Here is an 18529-nt window from a genome sequence, read left to right as displayed (position 1 = left end):
AGAGGTACCACTGTAGTTCCATCTTCCATGTGACAGCCCCTTAGTTTAGACATTTGAAGATGGCTCTCATATCTCCTCTCAGTCTCCTCTTCTCCAGGCTAAACACACGCAACTCCCTCAACCGTTCCTCATAAGGCTTGGATTCCAGACCCTTGGCCATCTTGGTCACCCTCCTCTGCCCACCTTCCAGCTTGTCAGCATCCTTCTTAAATTGTGGTGCCCAGAACTGGACACAGGACTCCAAGCGCGGCCTGACCAAGGCAGAACAGAGCGGGACTATGACTTCTCTTGATCACTAGACTTCTGTTGATGCAGCCTAGAACAGCACTGCCTTCTCTTTTTTTGCTGCTGCATCACACTGTTGACTCAATGTGTCAACAGCTTCTCAATGTGTATTGTACAGTGAGTTAAACCAAAGAGCCTAGGGTTTGCCAATCAGAAGGTCGGTGGTTCGAATCCCCGCGACAGGGTGAGCTCCCGTCGTTCGGTCCTGTCGTTCGGCAGCGGGAGGCCCCATTAGCTAAAGTGGTGCTTCAGGTTAAGAACAGTTTCAGGTTAAGAACAGACCTCTGGAACGAATTAAGTACTTAACCCGAGGTATCACAGTATTGTTTTATGTACTGTGGCTTGCCGCTGTTTTATTGATTATAGTTTGGATATTATTTATTGTAACTGTTGAGTGGATTTCTGTTTAACTTTTATATGTTGATATTATTTTATACTGTTCTAATGATTGTTGCAAGGGACGCGGGTGGCGCTGTGGGTAAAACCTCAGCGCCTAGGACTTGCCGATCGCATGGTCGGCGGTTTGAATCCCCGCGGCGGGGTGCGCTCCCGTCGTTCAGTCCCAGCGCCTGCCAACCTAGCAGTTCGAAAGCACCTCCGGGTGCAAGTAGATAAATAGGGACCGCTTACCAGCGGGAAGGTAAACGGCATTCCGTGTGCTGCGCTGGCTCGCCAGATGCAGCTTGTCACGCTGGCCACGTGACCCGGAAGTGTCTGCAGACAGCGCTGGCTCCCGGCCTATAGAGTGAGATGAGCGCACAACCCTAGAGTCTGGCAAGACTGGCCCGAACAGGCAGGGGTACCTTTACCTTTACCTTAATGATTGTTGAATGTTACTTTTTTGATGTAGGTTGCCTATTTCAAAGTTATGTTTTACAACATATGTTTACAACATTTTTGTATTGCATTAGATTGTTATAAGATGTACATTTTTTGTTTCTTCAGCTTGTAAACCACCTTGAGTATCGTAAGATAGAAAGACGGTATACAAATTAAAAATGATGATGATGTTGATGACTTGTGCTGAGCTTGCGGTCCAGTAAGACCGCTAGATCTTTCCAACGCTGAGCCCGCCAGCCCACCTACTGTGGCTTTGGAGATGTAAGGTGCTCACCTCAATTCGCTGGTTGTCATCCATTCTTCATCATCCAAGGGAAACTGCATCTGGTTACTGTCGGCCAAGTCCAGGGCGGCTCCATCCCGCAGCCAACTGATCTCAGGCGGCTCGCCAAGGGAAAGGGCAGAGCAGGAAAGCTTGATGTCCTTGCCCAAGGAAGATGTCAGGTTCGAAGGGCTCTCTTGGAAGAACACGGCTGGAGGAGAGAAAGAGATTGTGTTGGAGCACCTGAATAGCATCGTGCAGAAGGAAAATGAGACATAGGGATGGGTCTAGGATAGAAACAGCGAAGGGAGTCTATCTGCGTTGTGCAGTTTCTGCTGCACACTGAATACATGCCTCTTTAATAAGTATATACAGTCATACCTCGGGTTACAGACGCTTCAGGTTGTGTTTTTTCAGGTTACGGATGCGCTGAAACCTGGAAGTACCAGAATGGGTTACTTCCGAGTTTCGGCGGTCACGCATGCGCAGGAACGCTAAATCGCGCTTTGCACATGCGCATAAATGCCGAATCAGAATCCGCGCGTGCGCAGACGTGCCACTGCAGGTTGCGAACATGCATCCCGCATGGATCACGTCCGCAACTCGAGCGTCCACTGTACCTGACACCTGAGATGTACAGTGGTACCTCAGGTTACATACACTTCAGGTTTCATACGCTTCAGGTTACAGACTCCACTAACCCAGAAATAGTGCTTCAGGTTGAGAACTTTGCTTCAGGTTGAGAACAGAAATCGGGCTCTGGCGGTGTGGCAGCAGCAGGAGGCCCCATTAGCTAAAGTGGTGCTTCAGGTTAAGAACAGTTTCAGGTTAAGTACGGACCTCCGGAACGAATTAAGTACTTAACCTGAGGTACCACTGTATATATTTTAGGACCCACCCTACAGCACTGTTTCAACCTGATTTTCATAGCTATTTATCTACCATCTGCCGGCCTTTCGCATTGATAGCCCACCGTTCCCCTAAGGCAGGCATAGCCAAACTTGGCCCTCCAGCTGTTTTGGGACTACAATCCCCATCATCCCTGACCACTGGTTCCTGTTAGCTAGGGATGATGGGAGTTGTAGTCCCAAAACAGCTGGAGGGCCAAGTTTGGCCATGCCTGCCCTAAGGAGATCGAAGAGGCATTCATGGCACCCCAAAGCTTTCCTGCACCCCATTTCATCCTCACAACTAGCCTGTGAAGTAGGCTAAGCTGAGAGGCTATGGGTGACCCAAGGCCACCCAGTAAGTTCCATGGCCAAGGGGGGATTTGAATCCTGGTCTGAGTCCAACACTCTAACCACTATGTGACACTGGCTCCTCTGAATGTTTTCAAATTGCTCAGAGACCATGTGGTGAAGGGCCAGTAAGAAATTAAAGTAAGAATAATATTGGATACAGAGTGGTACTGATATAACACCACGGTTGCAGGTTCGAACCCCGTATGGAACAGCTGCCTTACAGGGGGTGGGCTAGATGATCTATAGGGTCCCTTCCAACTCTTCAATTCTATGACTCTGTGATGATGATGATGATGATTGTCCCCTTTTCCAATTCCCAGGTATTAGCCCATATCCAGAACCTCTATTCACTGAAACCAGGTTTTAAACTCGTTTAACCTTGCCGTTGTCTGCACACCTGTCCTGGGGGCGTCTGCAATTTTACATAAATAAAAATGAGTCCTGCTACAAGGGAAGGGCGTTCGGGCTGCAGTAGGCCTGAGAATGAACAACTTCCGACTTGGAAACATGGCTCTCATCGTCACACTCCAGGAGTCCGGTTGCGTAAAGGGAAAAATGCACTGCGCATGCTCAGAGACCCACAAGATGCCTCACTCTCTTATTACAATACAGTCGTACCTTGGGTTACATACGCTTCAGGTTACAGACTCCGCTAATCCAGAAATAGTGCTTCAGGTTAAGAACTTTGCTTCAGGATAAGAACAGAAATCGTGCTCCGGCGGCGCGGCGGCAGCAGGAGGCCCCATTAGCTAAAGTGGTGCTTCAGGTTAAGAACAGTTTCAGGTTACGAACGGACCTCCAGAACAAATTAAGTACTTAACCCGAGGTACCAGTGTATATTCCAATGGCTGTGCTTTGGCATCGCAGAACGGTTTAGTGGGGTCCGAGCTCTGGGTCAAATTAGGCTATGAATATTATTTAAAGGGATGGCCACTGACCAGGGAAAAAATGAGAACTCAAGCCAGCTCTACTGCCAGTAGCATGAGTCTGGGTTGCAGGAATCAACAAGAAAGGTTGTTAAGCCTGGAGACAAAGATTGATTGATTGATTGATTGATTGATTAACTAACACACATTTAATATTTTTAAACTCTTATCCATTTGCCACCTGCTATCGTCTGTGGCAGATCATCTGACTGCTTCAGGGAGCGGGAGCAGCTAGTTTTAAAAGTTGGCAACTCTTTAGCATCACTTTCCTCCTTCTTTTTTCCTTTTTGCAAATCTTGTCTTCTGTAATGTGCCAATTTCGGGCAGCGGGAGGGAACGGTGACGTTCAGATCTGGCTGGCCAGGCCGGCTGCGGACGATGACTCTCCTCGCCTCTCTGTCACCAGCTGCCAAGGGATAGCAGCTGCACCAGCCCCACCCGCTTAATGACGGTTCTTATAATTCCCCGGTCCATCGAAAAATACCCACCCAAGCCCTAGTGCGGGCCAGAGTAGAGCAGCTCTGCAAGCTTAGAGGCCCGGAGGATGGGGGCGGGGTGCTCTTCTGGTCTTAGTAGCAGTCTGCTAAAACCCCTTATTAGCTTTTTACAGTAAAGCTTCACCTGTTGGACTTCTGCCATTCTGGCCTAGCGGCAGAAATTCAACAGGTGAAGCTTCTCTTCCCAAATCTCCAGTCAATTCAACAGAACAGATTTAAGCTCCCTGATGACTTTCAAATCTCCTGGATATACTAGGGCAGCTGCATGGAAAAAAAGGAAAGGGCGGGGTAAGAATACTGCTCCTACACCTTTAATATTTGTGTAGGGGATTTCAGCAGGTGTGCTATAACTTGCCTGACAAGCTGCACCTGTTGAAATCCCCTCCATAAATATTAAAGTTGTAGAAAACTTACCCTTCTCTTGCCTAGGACCACCCCAGTTATCTATTTGTTGCGATTATATTTTTTTAGGCCTTTATTATCCCCCCAAACCCATAAAGTAAATCAGATACGTTTCTTATTGGCAGAAATACATGGGGTTTTTTTTAAATTAAAACATTTCTACCCCACCCTTCTAGCGCAAAAAAAAAAAACGCCCAGTGCAGCGTGCAGCATTTCAAATGGAGATTTCTGAAACACAGCGACAATAAAGCACATTGGCTAAGGGTCAGTGGTTGAAACCAAGCACACAAAAAACATCAAAAGTTTGCCGGAATAAAACGGATTCACTCTGCCCACAGTTTGATTAAACTGGTGCGGGGAGAGCTAAACCACCCACATGCAGCCGAACTGAACCAATACTATGCACCGAGAGGAATGCTGCAAATAAACAGATTTATGGGGCAGCAATCCTGTCGATGCCAGGAAAAACTTTTATTTTTCTCTATCGTGAAGCAACAACCAACACTGTGGGAGCCTTGAATGGCGGGGGGCGGGACTCCCTCATCCAATTCCAGTTTCACTGCCTCCTTTTCCCTCACTGTCTGGGAAGTGAAAGGAGGGGAAATCACTCTGCCCGCCATTTCAATGACAGTTTAAGGGGTTGCAATCTTCAGGCCAAGAGCCCTTTGGAGTTTCTGGGCAGCAAGGACACCATCTTTAATCTCTTATTTCTATTCCATTTCTCCCACCATTCCTCTGAGGATAAAGGGACTCCAGACCATTAGGTCTAGTCGTGACCGACTCTGGGGTTGCGGCACTCATCTCGCTTTACTGGCCAAGGGAGCCGGCGTACAGCTTCCGGGTCATGTGGCCAGCATGACTAAGCCACTTCTGGCAAACTAGAGCAGCGCACAGAAACCCCGTTTACCTTCCCGCCGGAGCAGTACCTATTTATCTACTTGCACTTTGACGTGCTTTCGAACTGCTAGGTTGGCAGGAGCAGGGACCGAGCAACGGGAGCTCACCCCGTCCCGGGAATTTGAACTGCCGACCTTCTGATCGGCAAGTCCTAGACCAGGGGTCTGCAACCTTTAAGACAAAAAGAGCCACTTGGACCCGTTTCCGAAGAAAAAAACCTGGGAGCCGCAAAACTCGTCATTATAAAAATAACTTTTTTGTCCCTTTTTTATTATTTCTTTGTTTGACCCCTCAGAATTACTCCTCCTCATAGAAATAAACGTTAAATTAACAAGTTACCTTTTTGTGTGTGTGTTCTTCACTCCCCTTCAAAACAGTGACCAGCGTACATGCCCCCTTTCAATGCAGTGACCACCGTACATGCCCCTTACAATGTAGCGGGCGGGAAGGTGACGTCGGGACGGTGCATGACTAACGCACGCACCGCCCCCATGCGACGTCACAGCCAGCACAGCGCCCGCCACAGTGGGGAGTCTCGGGGCGCACAATGCGCCTCCTCCCCTCGCTAGTATCCGCCCCGGAGCCGCGGCAAAGGTGTAAAAGAGCCACATGGGGCTCCAGAGCCGCGGGTTGCAGACCCCTGTCCTAGACTCTGTGGTTTAACCCACAGCACCACCCACATCCCCCTCTGAGGATACCAGCATATATATATCCTCTGAGTCCCAAAACCAGGATGCACGTTTTCCCAAGCATGCTCCCCATGTGAGATCACGGAGCCCCAAAAAAACATGCTTCCACGGTGCCCCAAAATGAAATCGTGTGAGATCACAGCACCGCAAATGGTTGTTGTGCTCTTGCAGGAGAAACCGGGATGTTCTGGGGTTTTTTTTCTGGGACACGTGCAGGGTAGGAATACATGGGGCCACCCAACCCAATTTTTCAGTGTCAGGTTAGGCAAAGAGGGATTTGCTTCGGTGAGGCCTAAACCGGTTGTTGCCATGGCAAAAACAGGTTTTCCCTTGTTAACGGAGAAATCTGAGGGCTCCCTTGGCCAAAAAACAAGGACACCAGCCAGGAATACCAGAGCAAAACAGCAGCCAGTAGGCTTGGTCTTTGTTGAAGACTGTCACGACAGGACTCCCACCTGCCACAAGGTGAAACAAGATGGAAGCCCCAAACAAAAGAGAACCCAAACTTTTAATAGCTGCTAATCCCCATGTTACACCCCCCCCCCAACTACATCACTAATACATCATGGTTACATCATGAAAGGGGAGGTCTAGTGGCAGTAATCTGAGCATCCTGGACCCTGCCCCGTGGTTCCCCTTGCCCTCCACCAAACACCCATCAAGTGAAGCAAAAGAGATATTTACATTTCCCTGTTTCCCAGCCAAGTTCATCACACCCTTTTGTCTTCATCTGGGTTTGTTATTTCTGGAATGGCTACCTGTCCGGCACTCAGGTATCAGGATGCCAGGAATTATCACTCAGGCAGAGGGGCTGCTGAGTAGCTGAGCTCACATGTCTATATGAGTTTCCGCTCTCCCTTCCCCACAGGTGGGCGGGATTTCCAGCACTGAGGGGCTCACCTGGGCGGGTGTATCCCACCTGCTTGGGCCAGCCTTTGACCCACCCTTGGCCAGGGAGGACAATGGCCAGCCGGCCAGGGGTGGGGCTAAGGCCAAAGAAAAGAGGCTGACCCCTTTGTCCAAGACTCTTTTGGTTTTCTTCCTTCCAGGATTTTCCCGTGAAGTTTTCCCAGTGAGCCAGTACATAGATACATTTATCAGTGAATTCTTACATTTGGTATTGTGCAGCAGAGACCCTTTGAATAGATAGGAAGAAACTGTGATGTAGTGTTTTGTGGGGACAAATCACAAAAGTCGCAAAAGTGATTGTGCTGATTTTGGTAGTGGGCTGCATGTGCATGATATCTGCTGGAGGGGCAACCCCCCCAAAAAACCTATACATAAATTCCTGCAACACCTGCAAGCCTGTTTTGCTGGTGGATGCCAAACTGGGATGAAGAATGGTCAGTGGAGAAGAGGGGAGGGGGGTCTGCTTCACCCTTCCTCCAGCCATATAAACAACCCCCCCAAAAGCAGCATCACACACCCCAATTCCAGGGATGAAGACAAGAGTATCAGACATAAACTCTGGTAAATGTGAGACAGCACAATAGAGCAGGGATCCCCAAATGTCGTCCACAGACCACCATAAACGTCATAGATAAAACAAGTGCTTTTCCCCCTAAAAAAATGTTTAGGGGTACTCTCATTTTCCTACTCATATTGAAATACTGCCCCCTCAACGATGTGAAACTTAGATTCACAAAATGTTTAGGGGTATGCATACCCCTGTGTCCCCCCAGAAAAGAAGCACTGGATAAAATGTTCCTCCATAAACCGATTTGGTCAAACTTCCACGCTAACCAAGCGAGAACATATTCTAATTTCAGAAGGGCTAATCTCCCTCGGCTGCAAAGCAAGGGTGTAGAATCTCTGTGGCGCTTCGAGGTCAAAGAGCGAGAGCGGCACATGGGACATAAAATATACGCCACTAGATGATGCATAATGTGTGCGGAACAGAGGAGGTGGAGCAGCCGGCGCATAAATCCAGTCTGAGAATATCCTGCCCTGCAGCCGCCGTTAACCCTTGAGGAATGAGGGACACATTCCGGGGCCTGAGAAACAAAAGTTGCGTACTTGGAAGAAACCCAGGCCTCACTCTTGAGCCTCATGCTGCTCTCTCTAGGAAGGATGGGGAAGGGGGGGGGAATCTTCTTCTATGCCAAGAGACCCAAATTGGCTCCTGGTCCAACAGAGAAGCATGCAGTGAAATTCTGGCTACGCCCATGTCCCTCATCCTGGTCGTGTTTTCTTTCTTTTTTTCAAGATTGATTGTAAGCAGGTTGGGGCAGAGACCTGTCTTTTCGGATTATTCTCCAAAGCGCCAACTGTGTCAGTGGCACTATACTGGGGTTGGCATCTGACAGCCCTTACTGGAGGCATTTGGACGAAGCATATCATCATCAACAACATTAGCGCTTTTTTTCTAAAAAAAATGTTTAGGGGTAATCTCATTTTCCTACTCTTATTGAAATACTGCCCCTCAATGAGGCCAAACTTAGATTCACAAAATGTTTAGGCCACTGCGTCCCCCGAGAAAAAAAGCACTGATTATTAATGTTGATATTATTGTTATTATTATTGTTAATGTTAATCTTATTATTTTATTCATGAATTGTCTTTCCGGTGAGTCTCATGCGCATACAATAGGAGCGACTGAAAACGGTTTCAAAAGTGTACGAGAAAGAAAATACAGTGGTACCTCGGGTTAAGAACTTCATTCGTTCTGGAGGTCCGTTCTTAACCTGAAACTGTTCTTAACCTGAGGCACCACTTTAGCTAATGGGGCCTCCTGCTGCTGCCACACGATTTCTGTTCTCATCCTGAAGCAAAGTTCTTAACCTGAAGCACTATTTCTGGGTTAGCAGAGTCTGTAACCTGAAGCGTATGTAACCTGAGGTACCACTGTATAGGTTTTTTAATAATACAAAATAAACAGCTTAGGCAGAGACCTTTTCACTTAGCTGGAAAAGCTTGTGCAAACAGGAATGGCTGCAATTGTTTCCGGAAAGTGGAAATTGTGGGCGCCTGCCGCATTTCAACAGGGAAGCTGTTCCACAGAACTAAAAGGCCCTGCTCCGACTTGCCGGACCAGGGAAGAGAGCCCTAGTGGAGCCACACATGGCCGTTTCAACTCTATGACCTCACTGAGCGAATGATGTAAACAAGCCCGCCTCTCCCAGCCCCAGGGAGAAAAAGTTGGCACAGGACGCCTGGGCTGGAGACCATTCGCCTCCCTTTTGAGCCAAGTACTGCAGCGAGTACTGAAACCTCTGTTGTGGTTGTGGAGACGCGGGCTCGCTCTATCACTGCTCCCTCCGGCACCAGCAGCAGCCCCCGTCCCGCCCCCCAAAAATCCAGTTCCAAGCCCCAAAGATTGCCCGAGTGGTACCCACTGGAGGTTTTGGACTACAACTCCCATCAGGCAGCGCTAACAGTCGTAGCTAGGCTTGCCAGGTCAAGAGCAGCCCAGATCTTGAGATTTCAAGCCCCAAACCTGAGACCTAGGAGTGGGGCCCTGATGGTGTCACAGGGCAGCCCCTGGAGATGGAAGTTAATTGGGAGAGTGGAGCAGAGGAAGGCAGATCCTCCCAGTTGGCTCAAATCTTCCCCGCCCCCACTGGCCTCTATCATGGATAGGGTTGCCAAAGTCCCTTTGCAGGCCTGGCTCTTGCGCCTTCAATAACAGCTCGGTCTACAGGCTGCTAGTTTTGTCCAGGTGAGTTGGCAACCCTAAACCCAGCCTCAGTGAGGCACCAGAGCAAATGAGGCTCACATATATTTCAATGAACAGGCACCCAAATAGTTAAAGGACAGCGGCTTTATCCAGAAAAAGGTGGCAGGCTAAGGAGGGAGATAAAACTCTTTCCCAGGGCCTAATCTTTCTCAGTCCTTGAACATATAAGGCTACAGTAAACAGCAGAGTGTCTCTGGGCATGTGCAAAGGAACCACTGCGTTGTTCTCGGCAGCCCGTATTAGCCTCCGTAGATGCATCTGAGATTAGTAGGCTCAAATATGTGGCTTTCTTCCCCTCTTGTTTGAGGGCAGCACCGGGTAACTCCTCCCAAACCAGACCACAGGTTGGGCCTGTTAAATTGCAGGCATGCAACTGGCCCTGCCACATCACTCCAAAAGGCCACCTAGCCCTGCATTTCTGCCAGAATGTTGCTCCTGGCAACTTGGTAGGCAGAACATGAAAGTCTCGGCCTCCCCTTACTGCTAGCTCCCAGCTCCTGCTGTTCAGAGATAGCCTGCTTGCGTTCATGGACGTTCCACTGAGATCTCACGGCTAATTGCTGCTGGTATTCCTCCTTGAACATCTAATTGTGGTGGGGGGGGGGGGTTTTAAGCCATCTAAGCTAGATGGAACACGGGTGGCGCTGTGGTCTAAGCCAGAGAGCCTAGGGCTTGCCGATCAGAAGGTCAGCGGTTCGAATCCCCGCGACAGGGTGAGCTCCCGTTGCTCGGTCCCTGCCCCTGCCAACCTAGCAGTTTGAAAGCACATCAAAGTGCAAGTAGATAAATGGGTACCGCTCCGGCGGGAAGGTAAATGGCGTTTCCGTGGGCTGCTCTGGTTCACCAGAAGCGGCTTAGTCCTGCTGGCCACATGACCCGGAAGCTGTACGCCGGCTCCCTCTGCCAATAAAGCGAGATGAGCACCGCAACCCCAGAGTCGGCCACGACTGGACCTAACGGTCAGGGGTCCCTTTACCTTTAAGCTCGTACAAATGCAGCTATTGCAGGCTACGTATGATACAGCCAGTTGTCTTCCCTTGCCTTGCCCTGCACATTAAGCTTCCAGTCTACAGGATTTCATCCACCAAAGGAATGTGCATAAGGGGAGTGGCTGGGGTAAACTCAGGTATCTTCCCCACATAGGAGGAAAGAGGCAGGGCAGGCCTTCGCAATCACTGCCCCACTTGACTGGGTTGCAGCAAATCCGACACACAATTGTTTCCGATTTCCAGAGCATTTTGGCGCCTCCTCAAAATCTATTTCTGAAACGCTATGGCTTACGGAGAGCCTGGCGCTCCTCTGTGATGCCAACACATTCCTCGTCCCCAAAGGAGCTAGTTTTTAAGCTTAACGTTTGCAAGCTGGCTGACAGATGTGAACACAGGTCCAGATTCGATTGCAGCTGCACGCTTGTCGTGATCAGCCTTATCCAACCTGGTTGCCCCGCTTCAATTGCTGGTATAATAATAATTATTATTTATTATTTATACCCCGCCCATCTGGCTGGGTTTCCCCAGCCACTCTGGGTGGCTTCCAACAAAACACTAAAATACAATAACCTATTAAACATTAAAAGCTTCCCTAAACAGGCTCTTATAAAAATGTTATAAGAATTAGGTAAGAAGACTAGGGTTTAGAAGAAGTTGATAAAAAATTAAGATTTAAGTTTTAAACCTTAAGGTTTTTTTATAAAATAATATGATATCAGATTAAGGTAATGTTATGATAGAATATTATGAATTATGGGAAGGATTTGCTGTTACTGTTATACAACAAGATACAGGAAAAGGGAGGAGGAGGAGGAGTCAAGGAAAGAATGTATTGAAAGTAGAGAATTTGAAAATGATGGTTTCTTTTTTACTTTTTATTTTTATCTTTTTCTTTTTCTCTTTTTTGTATAAAATCTTTTAAAAAATCCTTTTTTCAATAAATATCATTTAAAAAAAAAAAGCTTCCCTAAACAGGGCTGCCTTCAGATGTCTTCTAAAAGTTTGGTAGTTATTTTTCTCTTTGACCTCTGGTGGGAGGGCGTTCCACAGGGTGGGCGCCACTACCGAGAAGGCCCTCTGCCTGGTTCCCTGTAACGTGGCTTCTCGCAGGGAGGGAACCGCCAGAAGGCCCTCGGCACTGGACCTCAGTGTCCGGGCAGAACGATGGGGGTGGAGACGCTCCTTCGGGTATACTGGACCGAGGCCGTTTAGGGCTTTAAAGGTCAGCACCAACACTTTGAATTTGGTAGACTGCTACTCCTGCGGCCAATGGTCAGGGGTTTGTAATCCAGAACACCAAGAGGGCAAGAAGTTCAGGAAGGCTTTCCCCCAGTATTTCCAGAAACTTTTAAAGTTTCAAATCCGTCCCCTCCACAAACCTGGGTAAGGAAGACTGGGGCCATATTCACCCCATACATATTCATCCCAGACAACTTGTAGCTCTGGGAGAGGAATAGTGGTTTCCTGAACAACTCTCAGCACCCTTCACATGCTACAGCTCCCAGAATTCTTTGGGGAAAACCAAGACTATCATCAACTGATTCAGAATCTGTGGCATCAGCCAAGCCACTGAAGTACAGTGGTGCCCTGCAAGACGAATGCCTCGCAAGACGAAAAACCCGCTAGACGAAAGGGTTTTCCGTTTTTCGATGCGCTTCGCAAGACGAATTTCCCTATGGGCTTGCTTCGCAAAACGAAAACGTCTTGCGAGTCTTGCGATTTTTTTCGCTCCCCCCTTTTTCTAATCCGCTAATCCGCTAATAGCCGCTAAGCCTTTAATAGCCACTAAACTGCTAATAGCGCTAATCCACTAAACTGCTAATAGGGTTGCTTCGCAAGACCGCTACGGAACGGATTATTTTCGTCTTGCGAGGCACCACTGTATTGTGGTGAACCGTAGTGTACAGAGCTATGAGCTGCAGACACAGGGACATTTTCACTCTACCCTTTGTGCTTACATCATCATCATCATCATCATTTTTTACTTGTATGCCACCTTTCCACAGTTAAGAAAACAATGCTCAAGACGGTTTACAGCATAACAAGATTTACAAAAATACAAAAGTCATAAACAATAAATAAACCACCTCAAAAAAATACACAACCAAATGGGAAACAATTTCGACATAAATCAAAATCTAAAACTAAGAATAAAGCACTAATATCACAGTTTAAAATGACATAGGTAAGAAATAACAGCAGCACACAGGGTGACCTGAGGCCAGGGCTTTTTTTCAGCCAGAGCTCACAAGAACTCAGTTCCTGCCTTATAAGAGAACAAGGGAGGTGTGTTCATTGTGAGTTCCAGCAACCTCTTTTTCTAGAACAATAGTGCAGCCTGCTATATTGTTTGAAAGAACTTAAATATGATGGGAGATTAACCTGCCGAGATTTATATACCACCCACAGAGCGGCACTTTCTGAGACAGCGGTAGAGGGAAACAGGCGAAATGCTGGCCGTTAATTGTACAGGTGGCTCCTTGGTCCAAAGTCGTTTCAGTTAATCACAACCCCTGTCACTTCTGGGTGAGGCCAGCCAACAGTTTCATCTCGCTATACCCTTTGGCTAAACACAATGAAAGTGACTTGGCTCCTCATTGCCCTGGAACCTGATATGTTCTGCCAAACGCACCCATTTCCCAGCAAATATTTCAGGTGATCCAGTTTTTCACCCTCCTCCCAGAGGCACGAACTCAAAGGCACCAATTCGTTCCGCTTTGACCAACCTAAGGTACAAAACTAGAACGGTGAAATTCCTCCCGCTCTTTCTGCAAAGTCTCATGGGTGGAGTGAAGAACAAGAGCTATGCTAGCAGTTATTTATATAGCCCAAGAAGGTGTAGTTTCCCCAGATTTTATTCAGCAGGGAGTACAAAGACATGGGTGGCGACAGAGAAAGGCTGCAGGCAGCCCACCCTGTGTAGCAAATCGTTGTGTTGTTTTGCCCGACAAGAGAGTCTAGGCTGTTTGTTTTATACAGCTGTTTTGCAGAGATGTGGGGAGCAAGGACAGCAGTCTTGACCCCTCCAGTCCGACACTTCCATTTCACCATTCGGAATCTAATGCTCCTTTAACGGAGAAAACAAGACCACGCCCATTTGGTTCTGAGTAATAAGGCGAGTCACAAGCATTCTTTCTGGTACAAATCCCAATCTCAGATATAAATTGGAAAAGATGCATCATCCAGCGAGGGGAAGGAAATCCCCTTTAAGCCCGTTGACAACCCTCTCTTAAAAAGGAACGTGGGTTACAGGTGCAACCAACTGATAGAAACCACAAAGGCTATGTCAGAGGCAGAATGCAGGGAATCACAAATTGGGAGAGTGGTGTTGTGTTCAGGCCCTGCTTTTTGGGGTTCTCATTGGCCACTGCGAGAACAGGATGCTGGACTAGACTGGGCCCCCTTGGACTGATCCAACTGTCTGTCTACGTTAAGAGATCTTGAGCATATTCTCTCAATATATTATCACGGATATTTATATATCACCACTGATTATTTACCATCTGACTGGGTTGCCCCAGCCGCTTTGGGCAACTTCCATCAAAATACAGTGGTACCTCGGGTTACATACGCTTCAGGTTACAGACTCCGCTAACCCAGAAATAGTACCTCGGGTTAAGAACTTTGCTTCAGGATGAGAACAGAAATCGTGCTCCGGCGGCGTAGCAGCAGCAGGAGGCCCCATTAGCTAAAGTGGTGCTTCAGGTTAAGAACAGTTTCAGGTTAAGAACGGACCTCCAGAACGAATTAAGTACTTAACCTGAGGTACCACTGTACTAACATTAAAAACCCCCTCAGGCATTAAAAAATACAGGGCTGCCTTCATATGTCTTCTAAAAGCCATAAAGTCATTTATCTCCTTGACATCTGATGGAAGAGTGGGTGCCGCTGCCAATAAGGCCCTCTGTTTGCTTCCCTGTAACTTAATTTCTCTAGGTGAGGGAACCACCAGAAGGCCCTCAGTGCTGGACCTCAGTGTCTGGGCTGGATGATGGGGGTGGAGACGCTCCTTCAGGTATACTGGGCCCTTGAGGCTGTTTATGGCTTCAAAAGCCAGCACCAGCACTTTGAATTGTGCTCAAAAATGTACTGGGAGCCAATGTAGCTCTTTTGTTGTTGTTGTTTAGTCATTTACTCGTGTCCGACTCTTCATGACCCCATGGACCAGAGCACACCAGGCACTCCTGTCTTTTAGGACTGGTATTATGTGGTCCCGGCTGCCGTTCCCAGTCACCAGTCTATCTGCCACATTCTGGATTAGCTGTAATTTCCAAGTCACTTTCAATACAGCCTCTCCGAATACCTAAGCAGTTCCACTACTCATGATTTCTCTTCAAATCCTTCATCAGAATGTTACCTTTCCCCATGAAGTCTTTAGATTAAGCATTCCATTCTCATTCCCAATGGAAATTCATTCTAGGTATAGGTAACTTGAGGACCCCTTGGGGCAGAGACCTATTAATTTTGCTTATGGACTCTGCAAATGCTACCAACATCAATATAACAAGAAGTCTTTGAAGCACCTTAAAGCCTGGCAAATTTAGGGTAGCATAAGTTCTGGTAAACCACAGTCCACTTCATGAGCGTTATTCTGAGTTGCAACCGATGAAGCAGACCATAGTCCGCGAAAGCTTATGCCGTCATAAATTTGTGGGTGCCACCGGGCTTTCTGTTGCTTTTGCCGCAAGAGAGAGTAAGACAACTACCGCTCTGGAATATGAAAATCAGTGGAATAACAGCAAGCAATTTGTGGGGTCAGGGCTTCTCCAGGGACCCACCGGACAGCATCAAAGTTCTACCCCAGCTCTAGTTACAATAGCTGTTTTTGCTTGCGTTAGAGTCCAAAAAGAATCAGATTTCCCTCTCTAAACTCAAGAGGCGACTCCAGGGAGAAGCGGTGACTGATGTGGCCCAGCTGGGGACACCTGGAGAAGGGAGACATTCCTGGAGGCTGAGGCCCTTCAGAAAGCTGGCGCAGGATGGATGACTGAATCACCAGCCCACACAGTCACCAGACTCGGGGATGAAAGGGAGACCGCCTGTTTTGAAGAAATCCCATTGTGCCTCTGTCTCTCTCTGTTTTGAGGGGCAGCCGGGTGTTGCGGAGACAGTGGGCTCAGATCCTGTTCTCAGTTGGCCACAAACACCCACAAGGGTGGCCCTGAGCCCAATTTACCTCACAGGGCTGTTGTGAGGAAAATTGGGGGGGGGGGGCTTCTCCACAGCTTATCATTTACACAAACCGGCTTAATAGTAAATATTTATCATCTCGTCTTTCCTCCCATGATTTCAGGTGGTCGCACCGCGCGGATATAGCGTTTGATGCTAGGAATCGTAAAATCGTAGCGCTGGAAGGGACCCCAAGGGTCATCTAGTCCAACCCCCTGCAATGCAGGAATCTCAGCTAAAGCATCTATGACAGATGGCCATCCAACCTCTGTTTAAGGACCTCCGAGGAAGGAGAGTCCAGGTCAAGTTGAGAGGTAGCCACTTGGCCCAAGAAACATTTTGTGAGCATCATATCTATAGAGCAGCCTTTCTCAACCTGTGGGTCCCCAGATGTTGTTGAACTACAACTCCCATCACCCCTAGCTAGCAAGGCCAGAGCTCAGGGATGATGGGAGTTGTAGTCCAACAACATCTGGGGACCCACAAGTTGAGAACCGCTGCTATAGAGGGATCCAGCCTTATTTCACCCTGACAATAACCCTGCGGTGTAAGTCGAGGCTGAGTTATGGCCACTTGGCTCTCAGTCAGCTTTGCTGCCCAGTGGGCATTCGGACCAGTCTCTCCCTGGTCCACACCCAACAATTTACCCATTACATCACTCTTGCTACCCTAGATCTGTCGCTCACCCCTGACCAGATGCCCAGATGTGTAGCTAGTTTCACCCCGAAACACACAAACATTCACTTACCTTCTTGCGCGTTGCCGATACTCATCCACAAAGCCAGCAGGCAGGAGAAGAATGATCGGCCAAGTTGACCCATTTTCCAAAGCTGAAGTCCCCACAACAGCTCCCAGCTCCCCAAAACACTCTAGGGGCTCATTGGCAGAGGCAGAGGAGCCCAGGAAGAGGCAGGAGCCGTTTCTCTCTCAAATATCTCCCAAGTTCACTGAGAAGTTTCAAAAGAGACGAAGGAGAAGGTTGTCGCTGGAGCCGAATCCCAAAAACAAGTGACGAAATCTTCGGTGAAGTCAGTACCCAGGAGAACGACTGGATCCAAACTTTTCTATTAAAAAAAAAAAAAACTCCTTGTGGAAATTCAGAATAATTTCCCAGCTCGAAACATTTGTCCGTATCACAAAAATAAGAGAGTGCCAATAAAATGTTCTTTCCTTCGAATTTCCAAGCTTAAGTTTGGCTTCACTTGCCACTCCGAGCGCTGATTTCCTACTCTCTTGCGTCTCAGCAGCTTTTCAAAACTTGCACCTGATTTCCCCCCCTTTCCATGCTTTGCCAAGCTCTTTCTGCCCTGGCTTCTAAGCAAAACGGATGATGCCTACATCTATAAGCAAGGGCTATCATAACAAAACTTGCCCGCTTAACTTCTCCAAAGCGCTTCCCGCTTTCCAAAAAAGCTGACTTCTCCAAAAAAAATATATAACAGAGAAAAGCTAAGGCAGTGGAAGAAGGGGGGGGAAGTCCCTTCCCCTTTTTTTCCTCCTCTTTTGCTCTGTTCCTGACTCATCCACTCCTACACACTGCTGAAAAATTGTTTGGGAGAAGAAGAGAGGCTTGAGAGATTAGCAAGTTGAAAGGGAAGGAGGGGGCACGAGAGAAATAGGGAAGGGTGTGTGAACATTCCTTCCAGCCCAAGCAGGGTTAATGGGAGGAGAGGAACAGAAAAGAGAGAGAGAGGGAGGGAGAGAAAAAGACTTTTCTTAAAGTTACAAGCACCCACATTCCGAAAAAATATAAATAAATAAAGAGGAAGCGAGAAAACATGGGTGCATTCTGCACAGAGATTGGCAAGGTGGAACTGGACAATGCTGCTGACCCTAGACAAAGCCATCCCAAGGTTTGACTGCAGAGTAAGTTTTCCAAACTTGTGAGAACTCATCCCAGAAGCATAGCTGTTATTCCTAATGGTTAAGGGGGGAGGAAGAGTCCTGGGGCACCTTAAAGGCTGATGTGCTGTACTTTTGGACAGCTAAGGTACGCATGGGTCTCAATGAAAACTATATATATGTATAATTTTTATAAAATTTTCTAAATGACATTTCAAAACATTCATTTCTACAACCTTAAATCAATGACTTCCCTTCTCCTCTTTCCATGGTTCATTTTGCATACCGTACACCCCTGCATATTTTGCAACCATTCAGTAATCCATTGCTATATACATCAATAATAATAATAATAATAATAATAATTTATTTATACCCCGCCCATCTGGCTGGGCCTCCCCAGCCACTCTGGGCGGCTTCCATAGAAACCAAAAATACAGTAAAATATCACACGTTAAAAACTTCCCTGAACAGGGCTGCCTTAAGATGTCTTCTGAATGTCAGGTAGTTGTTTATCGCTTTGACATCTGCTGGAAGGGCGTTCCACAGGGCGGGCGCCACTACCGAGAAGGCCCTCTGCCTGGTTCCCTGTAGCTTTGCTTCTCGCAATGAGGGAACCGCCAGAAGGCCCTCGGCACTGGACCTCAGCGTCCGGGCATAACGGTGGGGTTGGAGACGCTCCTTCAGGTATACTAGACCGAGGCCGTTTAGGGCTTTAAAGGTCAGCACCAACACTTTGAATTGTGCTCGGAAACGTACTGGGAGCCAATGTAGGTCTTTCAAGACCGGTGTTATATGGTCTCGGTGGCCGCCC

General features: G+C 47.8%; 1 protein-coding gene across 1 annotated transcript in view; it reads right to left on the bottom strand.

Annotated features, from left to right (window-relative positions):
- Nucleotides 1-17526, bottom strand: part of LOC310712598 (tyrosine-protein kinase receptor UFO-like) — a 75821-nt gene extending 58295 nt beyond the window's left edge. The window contains exons 1-2 of the mRNA XM_083515810.1: nt 16622-17526; nt 1400-1598 (exon numbers count right to left, since the gene is read on the bottom strand). Coding sequence (XP_083371936.1) covers nt 1400-1598; nt 16622-16694 — 272 coding nt within the window. The 5' untranslated portion in view covers nt 16695-17526. The remainder of the gene's footprint in view (nt 1-1399; nt 1599-16621) is intronic.
- Nucleotides 17527-18529: the final 1003 nt, after the last annotated feature.

This window comes from Podarcis liolepis, assembly GCF_965112155.1.
Source record: "Podarcis liolepis genome assembly, chromosome: 7".
NCBI classification, from domain to species: Eukaryota; Metazoa; Chordata; class Lepidosauria; order Squamata; family Lacertidae; genus Podarcis; species Podarcis liolepis.
This window is presented reverse-complemented; position numbering and strand designations above follow the sequence as displayed.